This window comes from Monodelphis domestica, chromosome 4 (assembly GCF_027887165.1).
Source record: "Monodelphis domestica isolate mMonDom1 chromosome 4, mMonDom1.pri, whole genome shotgun sequence".
Classification (NCBI taxonomy): Eukaryota; Metazoa; Chordata; class Mammalia; order Didelphimorphia; family Didelphidae; genus Monodelphis; species Monodelphis domestica.
This window is the reverse complement of record NC_077230.1, coordinates 329,482,050-329,506,394: the sequence shown is the minus strand read 5'-3', so window position 1 is coordinate 329,506,394 and position 24,345 is coordinate 329,482,050. Positions and strand designations below refer to the sequence as shown.

At 38.1% G+C, this 24,345-nt stretch overlaps 1 protein-coding gene across 3 annotated transcripts; it reads left to right on the top strand.

Moving 5' to 3' along the window:
* The first annotated feature begins 7,337 nt into the window (after window positions 1-7,337).
* On the top strand, window positions 7,338-23,862 carry TMEM126B (transmembrane protein 126B). Of its 3 annotated transcripts, XM_007490873.3 has the most exons (6): window positions 8,178-8,402; window positions 17,139-17,197; window positions 17,374-17,495; window positions 22,161-22,354; window positions 23,171-23,282; window positions 23,555-23,862. In XM_007490873.3, the coding sequence occupies exons 2-6, from the start codon at window positions 17,159-17,161 to the stop codon at window positions 23,733-23,735; spliced, it is 648 nt and encodes a 215-aa protein (XP_007490935.2). In that variant the 5' UTR covers window positions 8,178-8,402; window positions 17,139-17,158; the 3' UTR covers window positions 23,736-23,862. The 3 variants fall into 3 exon arrangements, with proteins under 3 accessions (XP_056681200.1, XP_007490935.2, XP_056681201.1); XM_056825222.1 differs by lacking the exons at window positions 8,178-8,402; window positions 17,139-17,197 and adding an exon at window positions 7,338-7,706; XM_056825223.1 differs by lacking the exon at window positions 17,139-17,197 and having other exon boundaries at window positions 8,256-8,402.
* The last annotated feature ends 483 nt before the right edge of the window (window positions 23,863-24,345 follow it).

Below are 24,345 nucleotides of genomic sequence, written 5' to 3'. Positions count from 1 at the left end.
GATGGGAGGCATGGGTTTTTAATTAATTAATTAGGTGAGAGCAAATGAGAAAAATGGGAAGGAGAATTAATTGCTTAAAGCAGGACATAGTAAATTTAATCTTATGTTTCCTGAAAATTAGAATGGAACAAATCGAAAGCAATGGCCCCATAGAACAAGAAGAAAGTGCAAAACAAAATCAAAAGACTGAAGAAAAAAAAAGAAATGTAAGGTATATACTGTCATTATTGTCTTATCCACCCAAAGCAGTATGTACTGTACCATATTTGTACCACATATTTCATGTACCATGTACCATATTTCAGCTCATGTTTATCCTCTTTCTTCAACCACCAACATTTACCAAAGAAAGTTCAAACTATAGCCTGACATTTAAGATCCTTTACAATTAGGTTCATTCTATCTTAAACTCCTACTGTTCTATATTGTATGCCATATACTTAAATGAAACTTATCTGCTAAAGGATCCAACAAAACTCTTACTTCTTCCCACGTTTACTTACACCTCTATACATTTGAAATCCTCTTTCACCCCATATTTGTTTTTTGAAATTCTACTCATTCTTCAAACTCTGCTTCAAATACTACCTGTTCTATGAAAATTCTAGATTTCCCTGTTGAAGATGATGTCCTCTTATAAACTCTCATAGTATTTTTCAATCATTTTATACTCCTTGTGAGTCTATTCTATACTATTTTATCCTTTGTCTTTGTATCGCTTTCATCGGAAATGGTGCTTTGCACACAGTAGATGATTAAGAATAACTTGCTGGATTGGATTACCAGTTCTCTAAGGTGCTTATCTCACTCTAACTTGCAACCTATATATTTGAATGTGTTTTTTTCTTCCCTACTATAACAAATTTTAAGTTTGTTAAAAGTTGGGGTCAGCCAGCTATTAGCACTGCTGGGTTTATACCCCAAAGAGATAATAAGGAAAAATACATGTACAAGAATATTCATAGCTGTGCTCTTTGTGGTAGCAAAAAATTGGAAAATGAGGGGATGCCCTCTGATTGGGGAATGGCTGAATAAAGTGTGGTATCTGTTGGTGATGGAATACTATTGTGCTCAAAGGAATAATGAACTGGAGGAATTCCATGGGAACTGGAACAACCTCCAAGAACTGATGCAGAGTGAAAGGAGCAGAACCTGGAGACCATTATACACAGAGATTGATACACTGTGGCACAATTGAATGTAATGAACTTCTCCATTAGCGGCAATGCAATGATCCTGAACAACTCAGAGGGATTTACAAGAAAGAACACTATCCACATTCAGAGGAAAAACTGTGGGAGTAGAAACACAGAAGAAAAACAACTGCTTGATTACATGGGTCGAGGGAGATATGATTGGGGATGTAGACTCTAATAGAACATCCTAGTACAAACATCAACAACATGGAAATAGCTTCTGATCAAGGACACATGTAAAACCCAGTGGCATTGCACGTCAGCTACGTGAAGGTGTGGGGGGGAGGGGAGAGAGGGAAAGAATATGATTCTTGTAACCAAGGAATAATGTTCTAAAGTGACTAAATAAAATTTTATTTTAAAAAAAGAGTTGGTTTCAGGTTTATTCAATTTTTAGTCTTCCTCAGTACTAAGCACAGTACCTTCCTTTTTCGTTGTTGTTTATTTTTGACTGGACCTGTGATTTTATTGGTGAGGAAATGCCATCTTTCAATAGATATCAGCAACTACCTTGCAATTTCTATTCTTAGAGAGCTATCTGGACAGATAAGTTAAATGAGTTGCCCAGCAGGATATGTTGGAGCTATGGTTCGAACCCATGTCTTCCTTATTCTAAGATCGGGTCTCCATCTGCCATAGTGTTTCTCATTTAATACATAGTTGGGCTTTAAAAAAATGTTAGCTGAGGTAATGAATGAGGCTAGTGAAAGAGGTCTCCACCTACATTCAGCAGTCAGAGATAAAAAATGGAGTTCAATCAATTATCTTTTCTATACTAAACAAATAGCAGATTTATATTCTCATGAAACCCATCAGTTCAGTATATTCATAGAAAATGTATGGGGGTCCTACTATGTTTACTGCAATGTACCAGGCATTAGAAAAATAAATATGAAAAAGTATGTCCTCTTTGCTCTAAAGGAATTTACAATATAATACAAAGTAACCGTAAGAATGGTAATACTTAGGGTGAGAACAAAGCAAGTAACACCACATTTGTAAAGTATGAGGGCACAAAATGCAACTGTCACCAAGAGGTTATAAACTCATAAACTATCAACTGGTTTCATTTTAAGAGCATATGTGAAATTCATATCCACATCATGTCTTGAGAAACCATGATGGTCTATAGAGAACTCTGCTTATTTTAAGAGCACACAACTTCAAAAAAGACCAATTTTATATGCAATAGCTTTTAACATTCATGGTCAAAGCAAGATTACACATATCACATTTCATCAATAAGAATAACTTTGAGTGCTCAAAGGAGAATTCAAAGGAAATAAAAGGCAGTGTCTGTATAAATGAAGAGCAAGATAATTTCACCCAGAAGCATATACAAGTTTGAAAGAACCTCAGAGGACAAAGAATAAAACTGGGGAAAGTGTATAGAAGTGAAATGTGGATTTATCTCAGATTATTGAAATTATTATGTCTTGTCACATAGTGAATATGAAAAGAATAATGACAGTCAAAAATGAAATAGCATTATCCAGAACAATTTTAAGGAAGGATATCTCTCCTCTTAAAGACATGATTAGTGAGTATATAGGAGAATATATAGAACTATCATTAATTTTCATTTCTTGCTTTAAATTGATCTGAAATGGACAGAGTAGTATAATTTTAAAAAATAAAAAGGTTGCTGTGTTTGTATTAAGAAAGTTAAGGCTTAAAGATTTGCATTCAAATTATGAGTCTTCCCCTTAATAGATATATGATGCTAAGTAATCCAATCAACCTCTCTAGACCTTAAGCTTCATCTTAAAATGTGTTTAATAGCTAGATGATCTCTAATAGTCCTTCATACTCAAATTCTACTAAAGTTATACTTAAGTAAGTTTATATTCAATCTTGGGAGACTGCAACCTATTTTCAAACCAGAAAAATATGACATGCAGTGGTTTCAGTTACCAATAAGAATGCCACAAATCTAATAGTTGAGTTTTTCATATGGGTACAACTAGTAGTAAATTGGGTTCTTGGCAAAAAGGAGAAATATGATTTTTTAAAAATCTATTCTAATAAAACAAACATTTTCTTTGCTGCTTAAGCAAATATATGACAAAACTTGGAGTGGAAAAGTTGCATTGGGGCCCTGAAAGAAGAGCAATTTACCAGAAAAGGGATAAGGTAGATGAGGTTTAGCAAATTCAGGAACATCAAAAAATAGTATATTAGCCAAAAAAAAAGTGACTCTCGAGTTATTAAAAACCTATAATGATGTCAAAGAGTTCCCTTCCACTTTGAATATAATTCGCAAACAAGAAACACCAAAATATATTTCATATGATTAATTTACATTCTAATGAGAATAGAAATAAATGAAATACATAGCTGTTCAATTCAAGGAATGTTAATGATGTTTTCTTCTTTAGAATTACAGTAATTCCAGCTTTTCCTCTAGTTTATCCTCATGCTCAAAAAAGAAAGGGGACATAAAGGATCAAGAAACCAGATAAGTACTCCTTTCAAATTTAATTAATTCAGGTTATGATTTAAAGTATACAAATATATACATGTATGTTGATTCATACACACATGTATATAATAGGAATAAAGTTCACTGTGTGAAGTCATTTAACATAATTTTAAAAAATCTAATGTGTATATAATGTACATCTAAAAAAGACCTATTTCTGTTTAGAATGGAAGAGAAGAATTAGGAGAGAGAGATGATGGGCCTTCATGTATTTGAAGATGTTATCACAAGTGAGATCGATTTTTACATATAAAATTTTTATATGTAAATTTTACACATTTATATGTAAAAATCAATCTCACTTGTGATAACATCTTCAAATATATGACATAACTCCAAGAAGGCTGAACTGGAATCACTGGGTGGTATTTACAAGGTAAGAGATATAGTTTCAGCATAAGGGATGAACTATCTAACAATAAGACTCATCCAAGAAAGAATGGGTTATAGACATGTTTAAGCACAAACTATAGAATATGTATCCGGGATTCTGTAGAGAGTTCCTTTCTGAGTATGATATTAGGTTTAATAACCTCTAAGATCCCTTCAAAAGTCAAGATTCAATGATTCAATGATTCAATGAAGTGTTTTGATAGCAGTCTTTAATATTGAAAAGTATGTCAATACCACGAACATTTAAAAACATATTAACATAATAAATATATATCCAAATAAGCCATTTCAGAATGTGGATTACATAATCCATTATGCCTTAAATAATAATCAAATACATACTTGATACAATACGTTGATACAAACTTTTGATCCCCTAAAAAGTGATGCCTGTTAGAATCAATCCATTTGTTTAAAGCAAAATAGAAACTAAAACACTAAACTTTCTTAGGATGTATAAACAACTTTTATATATACTTGTTAGCTATCTATAAACCTGTTCTTAAAAGGGAAATAACTTTAGACAAATTCAAAACCTGAGTAATTTTTAAATATCAGTCTGCTCCTTTTTTTAAACTAACCTGTTGTCCCTACACCGTTTTACCTACTCCAATCCTCCATTCTCTCATCCCTGGAACCTCATTAATACACAAGAAAAATATCTATTATTTTTTTAACAATCACCAACCCCTATAGGGTAGGGAAATATCAATATGAATATTATAGGTAGGGAAAGGGCATAGTAAGAAGAAGAAAAAAATTAAATATAGAACTCAAAAATCTAAAGGAATAATTATATTACCAAAGCCTGTCTGATTTCCAGACAGAATCATTTTTTGAGTTAGGTTTATGGTGGGCATGGGATTCCCATGGGTTCCCAAAATCCATTGACTAGCATCCTAATAAAGCTGAACCATCTCAGGTCATCTACCCCTTTAAATCCCTGTTAAGAAGAGGGTCAAATCTGGGACTCTTCAGAGGATCTACTGCCTTTCACTTCTAAAGGATTGGGTCTCACTTAATGTTAATATTTTTTAAAAGGTTCTGGAATTAATCAAGTTCTCCCATAGTCCTTCAAGTAAGACAGGATAAAAAGACAGGTTGAACTTCCAAAGCAATCCGCTTGGACATAGATCCAATTTGGGCCCAGAATTCAACCATAACTTTAGAGATGTCAGAATACAGTAAATCTAATGACTTGCTACCTTACTACATTTGACTCCAGGTTGACCAGCATTAATTATTCTTTTACCCCTTGGAGGTTCATTTATTGTTTGGTTCAGTATCCTAGAAAACACCCTTATAACAGACCAAATCATAGCAAAATAATAATAATCGTTAGCATTTATATAACAATGCACTTTACAAATATTCTCATTTGAACGTCACAACAACCCTGGGAAGTAAGTGCTATTATTATCCTCATTTTACAGGTGAGGAAACTAAGACAGATAAGAGGTTAAATGCCTTGCCCAAGGTCATATGGATAGTAAATGTCTGAAGCTATATTTTAACTCAGATCTTACTGCCTTTGGATCCCAGCACTCTATCCACTGCATCAACCCAAAACCTCTCTCAGGCAGTCAATCAACAAACATTTATTAGGTGTTTACTGTGTACCAGGCACTGTGTTCCACAGTGAAATAGAACACCAAATCTTTATCCCAATCAGGATCAGACTAGAATTCAGAGAATGAAAGATGAAGCATTCTCCCTACTTAGGAACTTCCTTACAAATAGAACTGAAGAGTCCACTTAAAACTTCATCACTTGCCAAGGATGTGCTCAGTCATATTTTTTAATTGAAAATTTATACTGGAGTGAAGCCAAATGTAAAATTTGTCCATTTTGATTAGAAAACCAAAAGATGTACTATAAATCTACCATTTTATTCATTACCAATACAGGTATTCAACATTACTGTCATAGTTTACAACTATTTCGTTTAATATTACATTCTTGAGTAATACCTTTTTAAATTCTTCTTTAGAAACATTGCTAGAAAAGTGAAATTTTGGCATTGAATCTACTTATCCCAAATGGTGACTGCAGACTGCCTAAGAGATGAAATCACAACTAACTACCCATTTTAGCACAACTTCATTTTAGTAACACAGCATTGTACAGTGCGCCACTAACCAGGCATTACCATAATAGATATCTGCCCCAAACTGAAGCAAGAGTTTCCCCTCTCAAATGTAACATAATTTACATTACAAGAACCAGCACCAAACAAAAGGGGATACAAATATTAGATAGGAAGCTTCATAGCCCACCTTTCTTCTTGATTGGCATTCTTGGATCTTTCAGTTTCCACTGGATTCAAGGACTTCTTTACAGGTATAAACTTTGTCCAACTGGGCTGAAGCCAAGAGCCAGGTGGCTGTTGCAAAGTACTTCTGCTGCTCAGTCTTGATATCCAAATTCAGTCTTCATTTTCACCAAGATATGAAGCAATGTTGAATATTTTTTCCACAATTAAACTTTTAACGCCTCCCACAGAATTTAGTGAAAAAAAGATTGGAGTTTCACAAGTGTCTTTCAATTCTTATAAAATATTTCTTAATCTATAAAAACAAAACTAAGAATGTTATTGTTGGTATAGAAAACATTATTAGAATTCCTCTTTAGGCAGAAAATTTGGAGTAATTTTAATGACTCAAGGCACAACCCAAATTTAAACTGTCTCACTACTCTACAAAATCAACTTCCAAGCCATCCAAATTTAATGTTAACAGATGCTCAGTTCTAGAGGATAAAAATTTTTAGGGGGGAAACAAAAACAAAACTTTTCTTTTTTAAAAAAGCAAAGTTCTTTGCCTCTTGTTCTTAAAAGGTAGGTGAGTTTGAAATGTTCCCTGGGACTGAAAGGCCCGTTTCTATTCACTGAACAAGAAGTTTCCAGTCTCGCCCCCTCAAATCAGACAGCATCCAGGTTGCAGTCCCTTTCATTTCCCCCCCCCTTCTCTGCTGTCCAAGCCACCCAAGCTTGTTCCCTAATGCCACTCTGATCCTCCCATGTATTAACGGAGGTGATCGAAAAAGAAGGCAAGCACTGCTTTGGCATGGAGACATTAAAGTGACAGTGCTTCTCAATGGGCACTTGATGCAGTATGAGTTGGCGGAGAAGCCTTCTTCACACTGGAGCCATTCACATCATGCCATCTCGTCTCTTCCAAGCAGCTGCCTGACCCGTGAGGAAAAACACAAGACCCCCTTCTTCCGAAGGGGAAAAAAAAAAAAAACCACCCAACCTTCCCCAGGGTTGTCGGAGATGCGGTAGCGTTAGTCTTGGAAGCATGAGCCATGCAATCAGTCCGCTCTCTCTTCTCCCAAAGAAAGGGCTCAGCTGCTTGGCCTCACCATCCACCCTTCCTCTACCCCCACCCCCAGTCCTACCCGCACTATCGCCTTTGCCAGAAAAGGGGAGAAGTCTTTTGGGGGGGCTGTTTCATCACTACCACAACACACACACACACACACACACACACACACACACAGACACTCTGTGCCCAAGCTCTGGGTGCCCACACCCGTCTTGCATGAGAGGAGCAAGGAGAGGTGGCAGAGCTATCGTGCAGAAGGAGCAGCAATTATATAACTCGCGTTTGGGTTCTCCTGGAAGATGGAAGAAGGTGCGGGCTTGGCTAGGGTTGTATCGACTAGGGCGACTAGGGGAGGAGGGCGGTGCATGACTACGCCCCGGGGGACCTCCACCCCAGCGAGTAGCAGTCTCGGCGATTGTGATGGGGTGAGGGGATGGAGCAGCCTCTCAAGTGGACTGGGGTCTGTAGTCCCTCCCTTTTGGGGACGGTGCGGTGGAGGGGGGAATGAGAGGAAGGGGCAAGGCTGACAGCAGAGGGTGCCGGAGGCACTATGTTGCTTCTGCATCGGCATTTGGGAGATCTGGGACCTTGTCTCTACTCCGGGCTCCAGTAGCCATAGGGACCCAGGCCTGAGGATGGGGTGAAGGGAGGAGGGGAAGGTTGATCCTGGAAAAGGGAGGGGGAAGAGAGCAGAGTGGTTGCCCGGCCAACGAAAAGTGGGCGGGAACGATTCTCCGGCTTCTTCCCAAAGACCAATGAGTGGCCGCCGTTCCAGGGCAAAAGAGGCCAATTGGAATCCTAAGAGAGGGCGCGGCTTTTGACCACGGTGGGCGGATCTCTCGCCCCCTCGTACTGAGGCCGCTTCGAGGAGGCGGGGCCTAGGGCGCGAGTTGGGGTGGGCCCTGTACCGCGGTTCACGTGATCATCCAAGATGGCAGCCCCCAGGCGTGAACATTGGGAATCTCAGTGAGGCGTTGGTCATTGTTGCAACGTGTAGGGACGCACGTGAGTTATTGTCTAGGACTGTCTGAGGGCGAGCTGGGATGGGAGGGATGGGCCATGGATGTCGAGGGTCAGGCTTTAAGCCTGATCGGATTCTCATAACTGGTTTGCTAGGTAGTCGGTGTGAACACATCTTTTGTAAAGGAGGAATTCCAGACTCTCAGCAAGGGCTTGCTTTGCCCTAGGTCACAGTAAAGCCTAAGTCAGTGCATGTCACAGGCGCCTAGTTTTTAAAAACATTTAATGAGCAGCTTTCCTGTGTAGGAAATTCCCTATCTCTGGTCATAGTATCTTAAATTCCGAGCTGGGAGGGTTTTAGAGGTCATCGAGCCCAATCCCCTCGTTTTACAGATGAGGAAACTGAATCCCAGCGCAGTTAAGTGACCTACCCAAGGACACAGTGTCCATTGTGTCTTAAAGTAGAATTTGAACTCATCTCCCAGCCTGCAAGTCTGGTCACTCTATCCACAGTGCTGCTTAGATGTATTCAGCAAGGTGACTGGGAGATCACTTGTCACAGAAGTGGTAGAAGGAATTTCATTTTAGAGATGGGGAGGAGGCCCTTAGGTGTGGCCTAGAGTCAGGAAGACAAATCAAATCCCAGCCTCAAACATTTCATAGCTGTGTGCTTCTGGGCAAGTCATTTAACATGTCTGCCTCAGTTTCCTCATCTGTAAAAGGGGATGATAACAGCACCCACCTCCCAGGGTTGTTATGGGGACCAAAAGACATTAAACTAAGTAACTGCAGAAGCTCTTTCCAATTCTGAGACACTGTGATTCTCTAGTCTAGCTGTTAAATTTGGGCAAGTCTGATATATAATAGAAAGGATCTTGGGTTTGTAGTTCAAAGACCTGGGTTTGGCTTAGGACCCAGGGTTTCCCTCTGGACATCTGGAACTCCAGAAGTGTTCCAGGTCAAAAAGGATGCAAGAAATTCCTTTCCTGTAACATTCCCCTTGGACCTTCTCCTAGATCTTAAATCAATATAAATATGCACCTCCCAGTTCTACCCTGATAAATATTGGGTAGTACCTAATCCAATTATCCCTTTAACTCCACAGATCATCCCTTGTGCCCTTGGGACACAAACCATCACCAGACATACCTTATACTCCCCAACCCAATGAATTACCTCATTCCTGACACCCCATCCCCACCTTCTGATCCTGTAATCCCAGTTGTCAAAGGGGTATAAAAAGCCCAGATTCCATTTCCTAAAGGAGACAGTGTCTGCTCTTGCATTTGTCTCCCGGCCATTCAACATTACTTTCAAATTAATGAATCTTTCTTTTATTTTTAAGCTGATTATTAGAGTTGTCAAGGGCACCAGTCCCCAAATTCAGGGCTCCACTTCAAAGCTCTCTCACATCAGGTTGAGATCCCAGTCCTGTACATTACAATGGCAAACCATTTCTCTAACCTTCAGTTTCATCATCTATAAAATGAAGCTAAAACCTCATTTTATTAAACCACAAGAATAATTTAACTACTGTTGTAATACTTTATATTGTAGCCAGTGTTGCCTCAGTAACAGACTTCAGAAAACAGTAAGGTCCCACACATCTTTAATTCTAATGGCTTCCCTCAGTTTATTATTGCATGTTTATCTTTTAGTTGTTTGTATGTCGTATCTTCCCATTAGATTGTGAGTTATCTTCCCTTAGACTTCCAGATACTCAGAGGTAGAGACTTTGTTTTCTTTTTTTTCTGTATCCCTAATGCTTAGAACAGTGCCTGATATATAGTAAATGTTTATTGACTGACCAGCAGTAGTCCAGGTGTGAAATGATAAGGACCTCTTCTAGTGTGGTGACAGTGGCAGAGGGGAGATATGAGAAGTTTTATATGCAGACACAACAGGACTTGGCAATAAATTAGAGAGGGATAAGAGAAAGCAAGTCAGGGATGATACATAGTAGTTTAGAGCCTGGATAACTGGGTGAATAGTGGTACCTTAACAATAACAGGAAAATTTAAAAGAGGGGACAATCTGGAAGAAAGTGAATCAGTTCTGTTTTAGACAGGTTGAGTTTTAGATGTCTAGAAGACATATACTTTGAGAAGTCCCAAAGACATAAGATTTGGAGGTCAAAAGAAAGGTTAGAGCCAGATAAATAGATATGAAAATCACCTGCATAGAAATGATCATTGAATCCATGGGATCTGTTGTGATTCCCAAGCAAAATAATGTAGAGGGAGAGGAGAAGAGCCCAGAATAGGGTCTTGAAAGACACTCATGGTTAATGGTCTGGATGAAAATCCATCCTGAGAAGGAGAAATTGACAGGTAGGGAGAGAACCAGGAGAAAGCAGTGCCATGAAAACCTAGAGAGAAAAGTTTAACAAGGAAAAGGTGATCAATCTATATCAAAGCTGCCAACAGACCAAGAAAGATGAGGATTAGATTTGATAATTAAAGAGGTCACTAGGCAGCTAATTGGTTTGAGACAGTTAATTGGTTCAGTGGATAGAGCACTGAACCTGGAGGCAGGAAAACCTGAGTTCAAATCCAGCCTCTTACATACACTTACTGTAGCTGTGTGACCCTGGACAAGTCATTTAACCTCTGATTGCCATTATTCTCTGGAGAAGGAAAAATGGGAAACATTCCTTTATTTTTGCTAAGAAAAACACCCAGTATTGGTGGGCTATGTATGACTCATGGGATCATGAAGAGTCAGACAGGACAACAACCACCAAAGTAATTTTGAAGCCAATAGTTTCAATTGACTACAGTTGGAAACCATGCTGGAGAGTTAAGAGAGTGAAAATGAAGGAATTGGAGACTTCAATTGTAGGTAGTCTTCCCAAAGAGTTTAACTACAAATATGAGAAAAGAAATAAGATGATAACTGCTGGGGATGGCTGGATCAAGTGAGGGTTTTTGAGGTACACTTGGTTCACAAATCAGGTCTTTTGGGTTAAAGGTCAGTTAGTTGTTGGGGGGGTTTCCCCCTTTATACTATACTGCCTTTCCATCCATGCTGTCTTTGATGTGATATTGTTGTTATTGAGATAATGGATAATGTTAAGGAGATAATGGAAAAGTAGATAATATGTTATTTCCATCATTTCAGGATTAACTCTTGGGTTCATTCTCTCAAGCCTCATAGTTTTAATGGGATTTTTTAATTATAAAAACTATATTTTACTATATATGTATTTACAATTAGTCCACAACTGCCAAGCAAAACCAATACAGTTGTTTTTAAACTCTTAGCTTCTGTCTTAATATCAGTTGTAGAGTGATAAGAGCTAGGCAATTAGGTTTAAGTGCCTTACTGTAAACCTCAAAATTTCTTAGACTTATAAATGTTGGAAATTTCACCATTGGGAAATTTCATACTTGAAAAATTTCCTATTGATAGTGGGTCTTGACTTTTGGAATGTGAATCCCATTGGCATGGGAGGTTCCTTCTCCTTCCCTTCTTAAGATTACTTTAGGACAGAAACCTTTTGCTGAACAATGGAAAGGACTTTGACCTATGCTTAAGCATAGAACAGGAATTTCTTTGAATCATGATTGATTTTAGAATTGATACAATGGAGATACTTGGAATAAATCTCCACCCTATTCAGTCCTAATAGGATTGAGTAAGGGCTGCAGCCTAGATCAAAATTTAATTATTCCAATCTCTACCCTACTCAAGTTAACAGGATTTAGAAAGGGCTGTAGCAAAGAGTAAAGATTTAATCTTTTGAAAATATGACCTTCAACAGACATGTGCAAAAGCCAGAAACCTCTGGGCGGTCCTGGGTTAAGCTAGAGCCTCCATTGGCACAAGGAAATTGATGAACAGTGATTGGTCGATGGGAGAACTGGGGGGAGGAACTTGGATGGTTTCCTTAAAGATAGGGGGTCTGCAGACTCCAGAGGGGAGAGTGGAGTCTTGGTCGGTGTGGTTCCTGTGGGCTCTGAGAAGGCTTGCTCTGAAGGAAACTGTAGGTGGGGGCCTCTGAGACTGTTTCTCCATTTTGGACACGTGAGTAATAGGGACTGATCTCTTTTCTTTGCCCCAGCTATCTAAGGGCTTGGGCCTTTTGGCCCAGCCTAAACAGAAGGGGTATTTAAGCCCTATTCCCTTCTCTCCCTTTTTCTCTCTCTCTATCTCTAATTCCTTTCTTACTCCTATTGTAATTAAACTCCAAAAAAGGCTGACGGCTGACTTGAGTTTTTCATTTAGGAATTACATAGCTGATTCCTTGGTGACCTTAAATTAATATATATCAGTCTTTTAAAGTGATTCCCTTGTAACATTACCCAGGGTCACATAGTTTGGAAGTGTCTGAGGCCAGATTTGAACCACAGATGCTTCCAACTCCAGGCCTGGCACTCTTATCTACTGTGCTACCTGGCTACCTGCAACACACTTTGTATTTAATTTCACATATCAATTCCTTATAAATTCAGTACTCAAATTTTCATTCATTCCCCATTACCTGTTTTATTCCTCTCACCTTTTTTCTACAATATATTTTGTTCTTTTGCTAAATTCTCCCCAGAATTATAAAAGGTTATAGACTTTAGCATTATTTTTTTTTGTCACAGAGAGAATCTTCAAATAACAATTGCCTTTTCCCTTTTTATTAAGGTTTCATAAAGGCATCATGAGAAACAGTTTGGTGTAGTAGATAGGGAACTTGCCTAAAATCAGGAAAACATGTCCTAGAAGTATCTCTGATATATACTGGCTGTGAGACCCAAGCCAAAGGTCACTTAACCTCCAGGTTAAGAGGTGGCCCAAGCAACTCTTTTAGGTCAGAGATGGCTTGGATGTGCTTTGGTAAAGAAAGTTCTTTACCTGAAGCTCCCAACTGAAATGAAATCACAGGTCTGGTCCAAAAAACTAAGGCATCATAACCTCATTGTGTCTCCCCTATTTATCTTCAGTAATTCCTTTCAACAAAATTTGTTATGTAGGAAGCATTCAAGATACAGAGATAAAGTGCACTGCATACATACACACACACACACACACACACACACACACACACACACACACACACACACACACACACACACACACACACACACACACACCCCATAGAGTCTTGGGAGACTAAGAAAGATGGGAATGTGGTACCTGAACTCATTCTAACTGGCTCCAAGTTATTTGCTGGAGTACCTTCCAAAACCAAGTGTTACTATGTGACCTCCCTAGAGTTTTCTCTTTGCAAATGCTATCTTTCTTGCCTATGAACATTGTATTGCCTTTAACCAGCAGTTTCTTATATAAGACATTGCACATGACACACCAGCATTGTCCTACTTCTATTTCCTGCAGGCTCTTCAGAATCTTTTTATGTCCTTACTCTCAAGTCCAATTTCTTTTTCTACATATAGACATCCTTTGAATATATATATATGTATGTATATATATATAATATTTTATGGTTTCCCATTTTAGGCCCATGGCCTTTATCAACACTCTGCTCTACCATATCTTCATCTTTTTTGCAGGTTGTCTGTTTCTTTTTCCAGAATCTTTTTCAGCAGGAAAATACTCCATATCTGACATTCAAGGAAGAAAGGCTGAATTTAAAGTACATCCCCCACCACCCACCAAAAAAGAAATTAACAGAATTTTTACAAAATAAGATCCAAGAGCCCATAATAGAAAAGGAAATTCTCTTCAAAATAACTACAAAATACACAAATATTAAGAGATTAATCTATAAGGTACACAAAAGACTTATATATAATTCAATACAAAATATTCCTCAAAGAAATAAACAACTGGAGGAATATTCAGTGCTCATGGCTAGGTCATGCCAATATAATAAAAATTACAGTATGACCAAAAGTTAATTTATAGTTTTAATGCTATACCAAGTAGTCTGACAAATAAAGCTTAGCCAAACTTCTTAAGCATATTCTACAATAAATTCAAATAGATACATGAAATGAATATTAAAGATACAATTTTAAAGAATCATATGCTGCTATGAGAATATATTTTCCTAACCTAAAAAAGGATAAAGGTAATTACAAAAGATAAAAGAGATAGCTTCACAAGAAACTTTTGCAGATGAAACTATACAAGAAAAACTTCTGCACACAATTTATTTAGGATTAGAAGAGAAGAACTCAGATGGGGGGGGGGGATTATGTAACTTCTCTGATACTAGTTTGGTATCTGAGATATAGACAACTAATAAATATACACACAACTAGGCAGCTCAGTGGATAGACCAATGGGCCTACAGTCAGAAAGGCCTGAGTTCAAATGTGATGTCAGCCAATTACTAGCTATGTATGGTAGGCAAGTCACTTAATTTCTCTCTTAGTTTCTTCAAATCTAAAATTGGATTGATAATAGTAGCTTTACCTCAAAAAATTGTTGTGAGGATCAAATGTGATGATACTTACAAAGAGATTAGCACAGTGCCTGGCACATAGTAAACAATTAAATGCTTATTCCATCTATGTATACATATATGTGCCAGGAAGATATTTCCCCAGTAGATAAGAGTCAAAATATATGAACAGTTCTCAAGAGTTACAGACTATTAACAATCCTGTATAACTACTCCAAATCCTTAATAAGAAATGCAAATCAAAACATTCCTAAGATTTCACCTTACATCCAGCAAATTGGTAAAGATGGCAAAAAACAGAAATAATGTTGGAGGGGGCATATAGGAAGATAGGCATTAAAGTGCATAATTATTAGCAGTACTGTGAATCAGTACTAAGAGTTTGGAAAGCAATTTTAAATTATCATTTCTTCTGTTCAAATTTTATCAGTTTCTGATATTAAGCCATTTGACAGTGCCAGGGTCTTTGGCTCTTCATTAGCTGTAACTGTAGGACCTAAAGGAGCATTAGACAGACTGATCTCATAGAGACTGCTTTCCAGGACAATCAATGGCTGAGGGACCAGTAGGCTTGAGGCAGTGCTAATGCCAAGGTTCTTAAGTTCTGGGTCCTGAGCTGTCTCTATCACGGTCTGAGGAAAGATGATGATATAGATGGTGGTAGTGGTTTGGTTTGGTTTCTTTTTTCTCTTCAGAGTACACTGAAGGAGTACGTGGTTGATTCAGCTAGGTGGGTCACCTGTGACAATTGGTGTGGATAGCTGACTCTTTTTCCACCGGAGTTGTTTCCCTGGATGACAGCTGAAAGGTCTAAGCTGGAAGCTGGACCAGTAATTGGGTGGGAAGAGGGAGTTCTTATGCAAAGAAAAGGAAGGACTTGATCTCAGAGTCCATACCCATTTACCCAGAAATTAATAGACTAGGCATATAACCCAGGAAGTCATTGATAGAAATTCCCTATCTACCCAAAAATGTTATTTTCTGTGTTAGCAAATAACTAGTAACAGGAAATAGCTAAATAATGGTTCAGAAATAGAATATTAATAATGTAATGTTGTAGCGTGTGTGTGTTGTAAGAATTGATGAATATGACAAATACAGAGAAGCATGGAAAGACTTAAGTGAACTGCAAGCAGGTTCAAGGAAAAAAAACCAGTACATACAATAAAGATAATCATATAAATGGAAAGGGCTACAACCACAAAACAAGCAACAGTGAATATTGTAAAATTACGAAGAATATAAATGGCTCCAAAGAAGAGATAATAGACAGCATTTTGAATTTACTCCTTTAAAGTACAGGGTCCCACAGTTTGTAGAAATTTTCTTATGTTTTCAGGCTTTTTTCAACATATTTCATTGTATTGCTGATTTTTTCTTTTTCTTTTTTTTCTTAATACTTCCTTAATGTTTTAATCCTCAAAAGATAGCATTTGTTATATGGCAGTGATGGTGAACCTAAGACATGGCTGCCAAAGATGGCACACAGTGACTTCCCCTTCACCACCACCCCCAACTTGGGCAGATCTACTCCCCTCCCCCTCTCCCCTGTGCCTGATGACCTTTTTTTTTTTCACATCCCTGCACCTCTGCCCAGCAGCTAATGGGAGCGTACAGGGGGTAAGGTGGGTGATTCACAAGTGGCAGAACTGGAGAGGAGCAAGCACTCAGGCCACTCCCCTCCCCCTCTCTATACTCTCTGAGGACATTCCTCACTTCACCCATCCCTCTGCCCAGCTACCCAATGGGAGTGTTTCCTTTGTTCCCTGTGTGGGATAAGGGGTGGAGGGCAATCCATCTCTAAAAGGTTTGTCATCACTGTTATATGGGATACTTCTCTGTGGAGAGGAAGAGGAGGATACTGGGAGAAATTTTGTCAATGTTAAAAGATATCAATAAAAATTTATTTTTTTAAACCCATACCTTCCATCTTAGAATTAATTTTTATGTATTGGTTCCAGGCAAAAGAATAGTAAAAGCTAGGCAATGGGGGTTAAGTGATTTGCCATGGGTCACACAGCTAGGAGGTATTTGAGATTAGATTCGAACCCAGGAATTCCCATCTCTAGGCCTCACTTTCAATCCACTGAGCTGCCCAGCTGCCCCCCAAAAATTTTATTTTTAAAAATAAAGCATGCCTCCCAATTTTTATTGTCTTCTATCTTTTAAAAGTTGGCATATAAAGACACTAAACTTGCAAAGTAATGCCATCTTTATCATAACTAATCCCTCCTTTCTCTTATGCCTGATGTGTGAGCTGCATTCTAAATTGACCCTGTTTTGCCATAGGACCTCATCTGAACTATAGAATCTGTTAGTAGAAGTCATCAAAAATTTATGTTTGACAAAAGGAGGAGCAGAAATTTCTTGATACAGTTTCCTAATGATAACTTTTCTTTTGCCTTTATTTTTATATCCAGTTTCTTGGTATATATCAAGAATGCTTCCTGGTCCTGTTATCTGCCTTTATCCCATTCTGGTATGCTTGTTATTATGACTTGTATGGTATCATTTATATAAGTTTTAAATAGAATTTGCATGACCATAACCCCCCTGCATTTTTTTTTTACCCTAAACCATCAAGCTGGACCAGACAACATGGGGGAAGCCAATTTTACCTTTATCCTAACATTTCTTTGTTTCTGTGTTTTTCAGGGCGACAGGATGACAGCACATACATATATTCAGTCAGATTCTTCCCCAGAAGTAACGCAAGGAAGATTAAAAACTGCTGACATTGTGGAAAAAAATTTATGGCGTCTCACAAGAAGTGATCAGTAAGAGTTCATTGCCTATAGAATTCCCCCTTACCAAATATTTTATGGGTGTTTATCTGATTTGTAGCACTTTCCACCTTTTTTTTTTTTGCTTCTAAAAACATAAGAAGATCTTTATTAACTATTTGATATGGCCCAGGAAAAAACAGGGTGTTGGTCATAGGGAAAGATAACACAGTGCTTCTCTAATGGCCAAGCAGAGATTTCTTTTTTTGCTCATTACTTCAAATTAATAATTAGAGAAGTTCTTAATCTTTAGAGTCATAAAGGACCTTAGAGATTTTCTGAGGGGGAGCTGCATATTTCAAATGAAAAATGTAACACCTAAGAAACAACTGAGGTGCATACCTGAGCCTCTTGCTTCAAATCAGTGTTCTCTCTACTCTGCCATGCTGCCTCTTCATTATAGCTCAGAATCATTTACCTATTCAGAATTGAATATGCCACCAAGAGGGCATATAATAATTGCTGTTGTTATTGTTATGTATTTTACATTTGTATTATATGGTTTGTGTGTTGTGTCATAATAATAACCAGCAGTTGTTATTTGAAAGCTTTCTACATTATTAATTTATTTTATCCTCAAAACATATATATATGAGGTTAATTGCTATAATTATTTATTTTATAAATAGAGAATCTAAGGTAGGCAGAGGTTAAGTGATTCATCAATGCCCTGCTAGTAAAGGTCTGAGGCCATATTTGAATTCAGGTCTTCATGACTTAAGGACCAGTGCTTATTCACTGCACTACTGGCCACACCTTTTCTCCTGAACAACAATTAACTGTTTCCTGTGTTCTGTGATAAGTACTTGGAATAGACTTAATATAAAAGTAAACAAAATGATCTCTTCCTTTTGGGAGCTGAAATTCTATTGGGAAGAAGACAGTATTTCCTAGGGGGGTTTCAAAGAACCTGGGGGCTGTGGTGTGGCCTGGAGGTCACTGCTCATCTATAGGAGGTAGGGAGACAGTCCCAGCTTCTACTGAGATGGAATTGGTCATCGATGTCAGGAGCCTGTGGCCACCAAGTCCATGTCTTAATCATTCTAGGAGCACCAATCCGTGGTATCAGGCCTTGGGTTTAGTAGACGCTTAATAATCTTTTTCGAATGACCTTGAATTCCATGGTAAAAGACTACAGTCACTGATTCCCTACAAATCGTTTCATTTCCTAGGCTAACAAAACTCAAGGATGGAATCACAGATCAGTTAAAAACTGGCCTTGTGCCCTTGCCAAGACCAGAATAGGCATGTGGCAGAATTTGGAAATAGGCAGTCTTTGGTGCTTTATCAGCTCTAGTAGTTTTAGGAGAAAATGAAATAGATCTCTGTTTGTCTGGTTTATTTGGTCTGGCAGTCTTGAACCACATTTTCTTAAGTATATCTAAGCTAATCAAGAAGCAGTGATTAGGGTTCAGGGGATGTTTTTGTAATTTTGTCCTTGCTCCACTTTCACAGCCAGGCAGTTAGGTGGCACATTGGATAGAGCACTGGGCTTAGACCCAGGCATGAGTTCAAGTCCAGCCTCAGACACTTAATAGCTATGTGACTTAACCCAGTTTGCTTCAGTTTTTCATCCATAAAATGAGCTGGAGAAAGAAATGGCAAACCAGTCTAGTATCTCTGCCAAGAAAACCCCAAATAGGGTCACAAAGAGTTGGACAAGAGAAAAAAATGACTAAAAATAGTCTCTTAGTAAATATCCATTTGCAAAAGCTTTTTTCTAAAAAGCAGTTAGGCAAACTGAAGAAAGCAACGCCAGTTATAATTATTACAATAAACAGCCTAGTTCTCAAGAATTAAAGAAAACTTCCTTTTTCCTCTCAGAGAGGAAGGGCCTGTGGATATGTTAGGGAGTATACACAGTCAGACTCAGTTGCTATGTCAGTTGGCTTTTGTTTAAATTATTTTCTTTGTTAAAGATATAGCAAACTGCTCTCCCACTGTTTTAAGCTTGTTCTCTCTCAGCTTTTAACAGTACTAGTAGTTTGGAGCTCCCCAGAGAAGCAGCTACTATATTAACCCTCAAGGTGGGTGGGGGAACTACTGCCTGCTCCCTTGGCTCCTGAACTTAATTATGGTAATTATGGTACTTCTCATTAATAAATCAGCCACCTGACTCAATGAACTTTCTTTTTTTTTTTTAACACTTACCTTCTTGTATTGGTTCTAAGACAGAAGAGCAGTAAGGGCTAGGCAATGGGGGTTAAATGACTTCCCCAGAGTCACACAGCTGGGAAGTGTCTGAGGCCAGATTTGAACCCAGGATATCCCATCTCCAGGTTTGACTCTCTATCCATTGAACCACCCAGCTGCCCACTCAGCTAACTCTTAACCAAGGCCTTTCCTCAGAAGGCAAAGCAAGAACAGTAACATCCCACCCATAAACCAAGGAGGCACTTCCTCTCTAATAGACTGAAGGTCAGTGGGGAAAGTAGGCCCATGTGGTCAAGGCAACACCTAACTGACCTTTCTGAGGTCACCATTTGGCCTGGTGGTAGCAGACAAGTGGCTTTGTATAAGCTGTCTGTCTGCTGCTTCACTCTCTAGGAATTACTCGACTGCTGGACCAGGTAGCCTAATTGTCTGGGAAGATAGTGATATATTCTTCTAGGAAGGGCCCCTACGTCTGTCCTGGAATTTTCATTTTTTTCTCTTTTGGCTGAGCTCTAAAGGGTTTTCCATCCCTGGCAGCAGGGTCAGCCCCAAAAGGCGCAGCATCCCTGGCACAACCATGGGCAGTAGGAGGAGTTCACAGGAGGTGGGAAAACAGTCCTCATTAACAGCTGGGTCTTCCTAAAAGAAATCTCACTAGCTTAGGATGAGTTGACCATCATATTTACTAAGTCCCCATCTCTGCCAGCTAAGTTTTAACCAGGTATTATTTGTTCAGTGATCACAAAACAGTCCTAGAGTTCATGATTCCTTACTTATTAACTCCAGAGTTCTCCTGCTGGTCATATACAGATAAGTAGCTGGCAATAATGCCATAGTCAACTTTGCCCTGAGTAGGCCCACTGGCCTTATAATCAGCTCTTTATGTTTTTCATAATCATACACACATGTATATATGTGCCATGTGTGAATTTCAAAACTACTCAACCCTGTTCAAACCATTCTTTAGAGGATGGGATTTGGCTATTTCCTGATCAATAACAATGGAGATACTTGGAATGACAGAACCAGGTCTTGGAAACTACAATCTCCACCCTACTCAGGGTAACAGGATTTAGGAAGGGCTGCAGCAAAGGTCAAGATTTAATTATTTGAGAATATGACCTTCAACAGACATGTGCAAAGGGGACAGACCTCTGGGCGTTCCTGGGTTAAGCTAGAGCCACCATTGGCACAGGGGAGACACAGGAAGTGAGGTAGAGGACAGCTGAGGAGTCTGGGGACTTCCTGTGTGGAGGAAAGGAGGTTGTTGGAGCCTGGTGCTTGAGGTGGAGGCCCTGAGACTGTTTCTCCATTTTGGTCATGTGAGTGATAGGGACTGATCTCTTTTCTTTGCCTCAGCTATCTAAGGCCTTGGGCCTTTGGCCCAGCCTAAGCAGAGGGGGGTATTTAAGCCCTATTCCCTTCTCTCCCCTTTCTCTTTCCCTCTCTCTCTTTCCCTCTCTCTCTCTCTCTCTCTCTCTCTCTCTCTCTCTCTCTCTCTCTCTCTCTAATACCTTTCTTCCTCCTGTTAGTAATTAAAAACTCCATAAAAGGTTGACTGCTGATTTGAGTTTTCATTTAGGAATTACATAGCTGAATTCCTTGGCGACCTTAAATTAATATATATAAGTCTTTTAATGTGATTTCCATATCACACATGTATATGCATGTATACATACATATATATATATATATATATATATATATATATATATATATATATATATATATATATATATATATATATACACACACACATATATGTTTTATTTTAAAAGGACCCTACTGGTCAAAGCAAAATTGCTAAAGTCTAGCAAAACTTTTACACAATAAAAGGTTTAATGAGGCTAGAGACTTAAAGAAAATGACTAGTATAAAACAAGTCAGCAACAAATCAACAGGCATTTATTAAGTTCCTACTCTATGCCAGAGATTCTGGTAGGCTCTAGGATGTAGAAAAAGTCAAAAATTGCCTCTCTTCTCAAGGAGCTCATAGTTTAATGGGGTAGGCAACATAGAAACATTGTACAAATGAGATATATGCAGGATAAATTAAGGGAGAATAGAAAAGACTTTTTGTAGAAAGTCAGGTTTTAATTGGGACTTGAAGGAATATAGGGAAAGCAAGAGACAGAGATGAGAAAGGATATCATTCCAGGATTAATGAAGAAAATGCATAACAATGGAGTCTTGCATAGTAGGAATAGAAAAACGGGCGTAACGTTTTAGAAAAAAATGCAGTTATTACTTTGTCAAGGGTCCATAAATCTAAAGACTTGTTTTCAGAGGTTAGGAAACTAATAAAAGCAATGACAACTTTTTTTCATATTCTTAGGAGCCTCATAAATTTTCCGTATGTTGGGTCTTATCTATCACTTTTGAAAAATTAAGAAAAATTGTTAATTAAATATGATCTCTCACTTGTATGTGATCTAAAATGACAATCAGAGAAAATACATACTATTCTTGACTTGCTTTTGTTCTCTTTCTTTACTTTCCTGGTAGGAACTTATATACTTATGGACCACTGTATATTGGAACAACTTCATCTTGTTGTGGAATTTTGGCAAACTACCTTTTTAGGAATTGTATGAAGGTTAAACAGCATCCATTTCAAACATTTGTGCCATTGTCTGCAATCCCATTTTTGACCACTGCAGTAACTTATAAGTTCCTTGTAACAGATTACATAAGTTCTGGTAAGTAGACATTTGGTAATGCTTAATTTGAGAGCCGCCATCTTAAGCAAAGATATGTAAGTGGAATGCCAAAATTTTATACACTCGAGCCATTTCACTTAATACAGAGTATCCCCAAATATGTTCAAATAACTACTAAAGCTTAAAACAGCACTTAGATTCTTGAAATGCCTTGGTTGGATGGATGATTGTACCTCCCTCTAGCTAAGCCTTTGAATTTTTATCAGTCTCAGAGTCTGTGGGTCAACTAATAAATAAGACTTTTCCAAATAATACAAGTGGCTGGCGAAAATCCTGAATTCCATGTAATTATGGATATTACTTATCATAAGAAATGAAGTATGCCTGGAAGACAATATGGAGGAGAGTTGGAAGATAGAGGGAAGGAAAAAAACGCCCCTTTTGGTCTATTGAACCTTTTAAATGTTAGTAGGAATGCAATTCTGCAACTGATCTATAATGGAAATGTGCTCTCATACATGAGTTCCTATCTCTTCTTCCCAAGTTTTCCTTCTCTAAACTCATACTTCCCCCTCAGGCTAGACCTCATTATGCCCAGTGTATCTTTGTGTAAACTCAGCTTTTATTAACAGTTCTACCTAGTCTTGGACATTTAGCCCCAAGCTATTCCTATAATGGTGCCAGCCTGCACCAGTCTAATGAAGCCTTCCCAGAAGGGTGGGCATACCCTTAGGGTGTTTGCTTAGCCTCAGCTATACAATTAATATAGGAATAGAAAATGGAGACATCTCTTTATACAAATACCTAAAACTCACAGCACATGGCTTTGCTGACATAGACACTTTTATATTTCAGGTGAGTTAACTGTGGACTCATGTATTTTGAGAGGTGCCTTTGTTTCTGCAATATGTGGTGTCTTTCATCCCTCTGCTTTGGCCTTTTTCAAAAATGGGCGTCTGGCAGTCAGGTAAATCAATCATTCTTAATCTCTCTCTTTTTCTTTCTCTTTCCCTCTTTTCCCTCACTTTTCTTTTCTCTATTTTCTTTTCTGCCCTTATTCTTTAACAGTCAATCACATTACTTTTAATCAAAGAAAAATATTTTTGTATTATAAATTGTTAAATTTAATTTATATAATAGTCCTACATTGAAAATAAGCTACCTGGTAAGAGTTAGCCATTTGGATAAGCTATTTGTCATATATGTTTGCAGGGAAACTGATTGGCTTTTTTTCTTTAGGTATGAAACTGTTCCATTACCTCCAAGAGGAAGGGTTCTCTACCACTGGACTCTACTTTGTCAATCAGCTGCAAAACTAATGATTATTCCTATGGTCATACAGATTATGTATGGAGGAAATCTTGCTTTTCTGCAGTATACAATATTTAAAAGATTATTTCAGTTGCTTGAACATGACTGACTTTAAAATTAATCTTTTAATGTTTACGATGAGATTTGGAGCATTTCATGAAAGAGCTAAATATAAATCATAAGCAAGCAACATAATGTTATAATATATGTGCAAATAAAAATTATATTGTCCTTGACTAAAATGCAGATTTTATGAAAGGACCAATAACAATGATAATAGTAATAGCTACTATTAATATGGAGCTCTAAGCTTTATAAAGTGTTTTGCAAATATTCCATTCAACCCTTTTTGAGAGCCAAGCCCGTGGTCTCTCAAAGGGGAGGATCATTCTGACTAGGTGGAGTGGTCAGGCAAATAAGAGGTGAGAGATGACTGAGTGCTCAGACCTGTGCTTAGGTATCACTCAGTGTTCTGCCATTGCATGGGGTTCATTTATTATATAGCTTCAGTGAGTTCATGTTCATGGCACACAATCATTTTTCAACATACATGACCTTCTACAGATAATTAGATATGTCACACATTAACAAATCACTTAATCAACATTCTGTGATCATTTACTATGTTGCTACAACAGAGATATTCTTGATAGTGATGAATGACATGGCTAGGGTAATCTGAAGGTTAGTTCCTCCTGACCTGTGGGATGAACAGATAG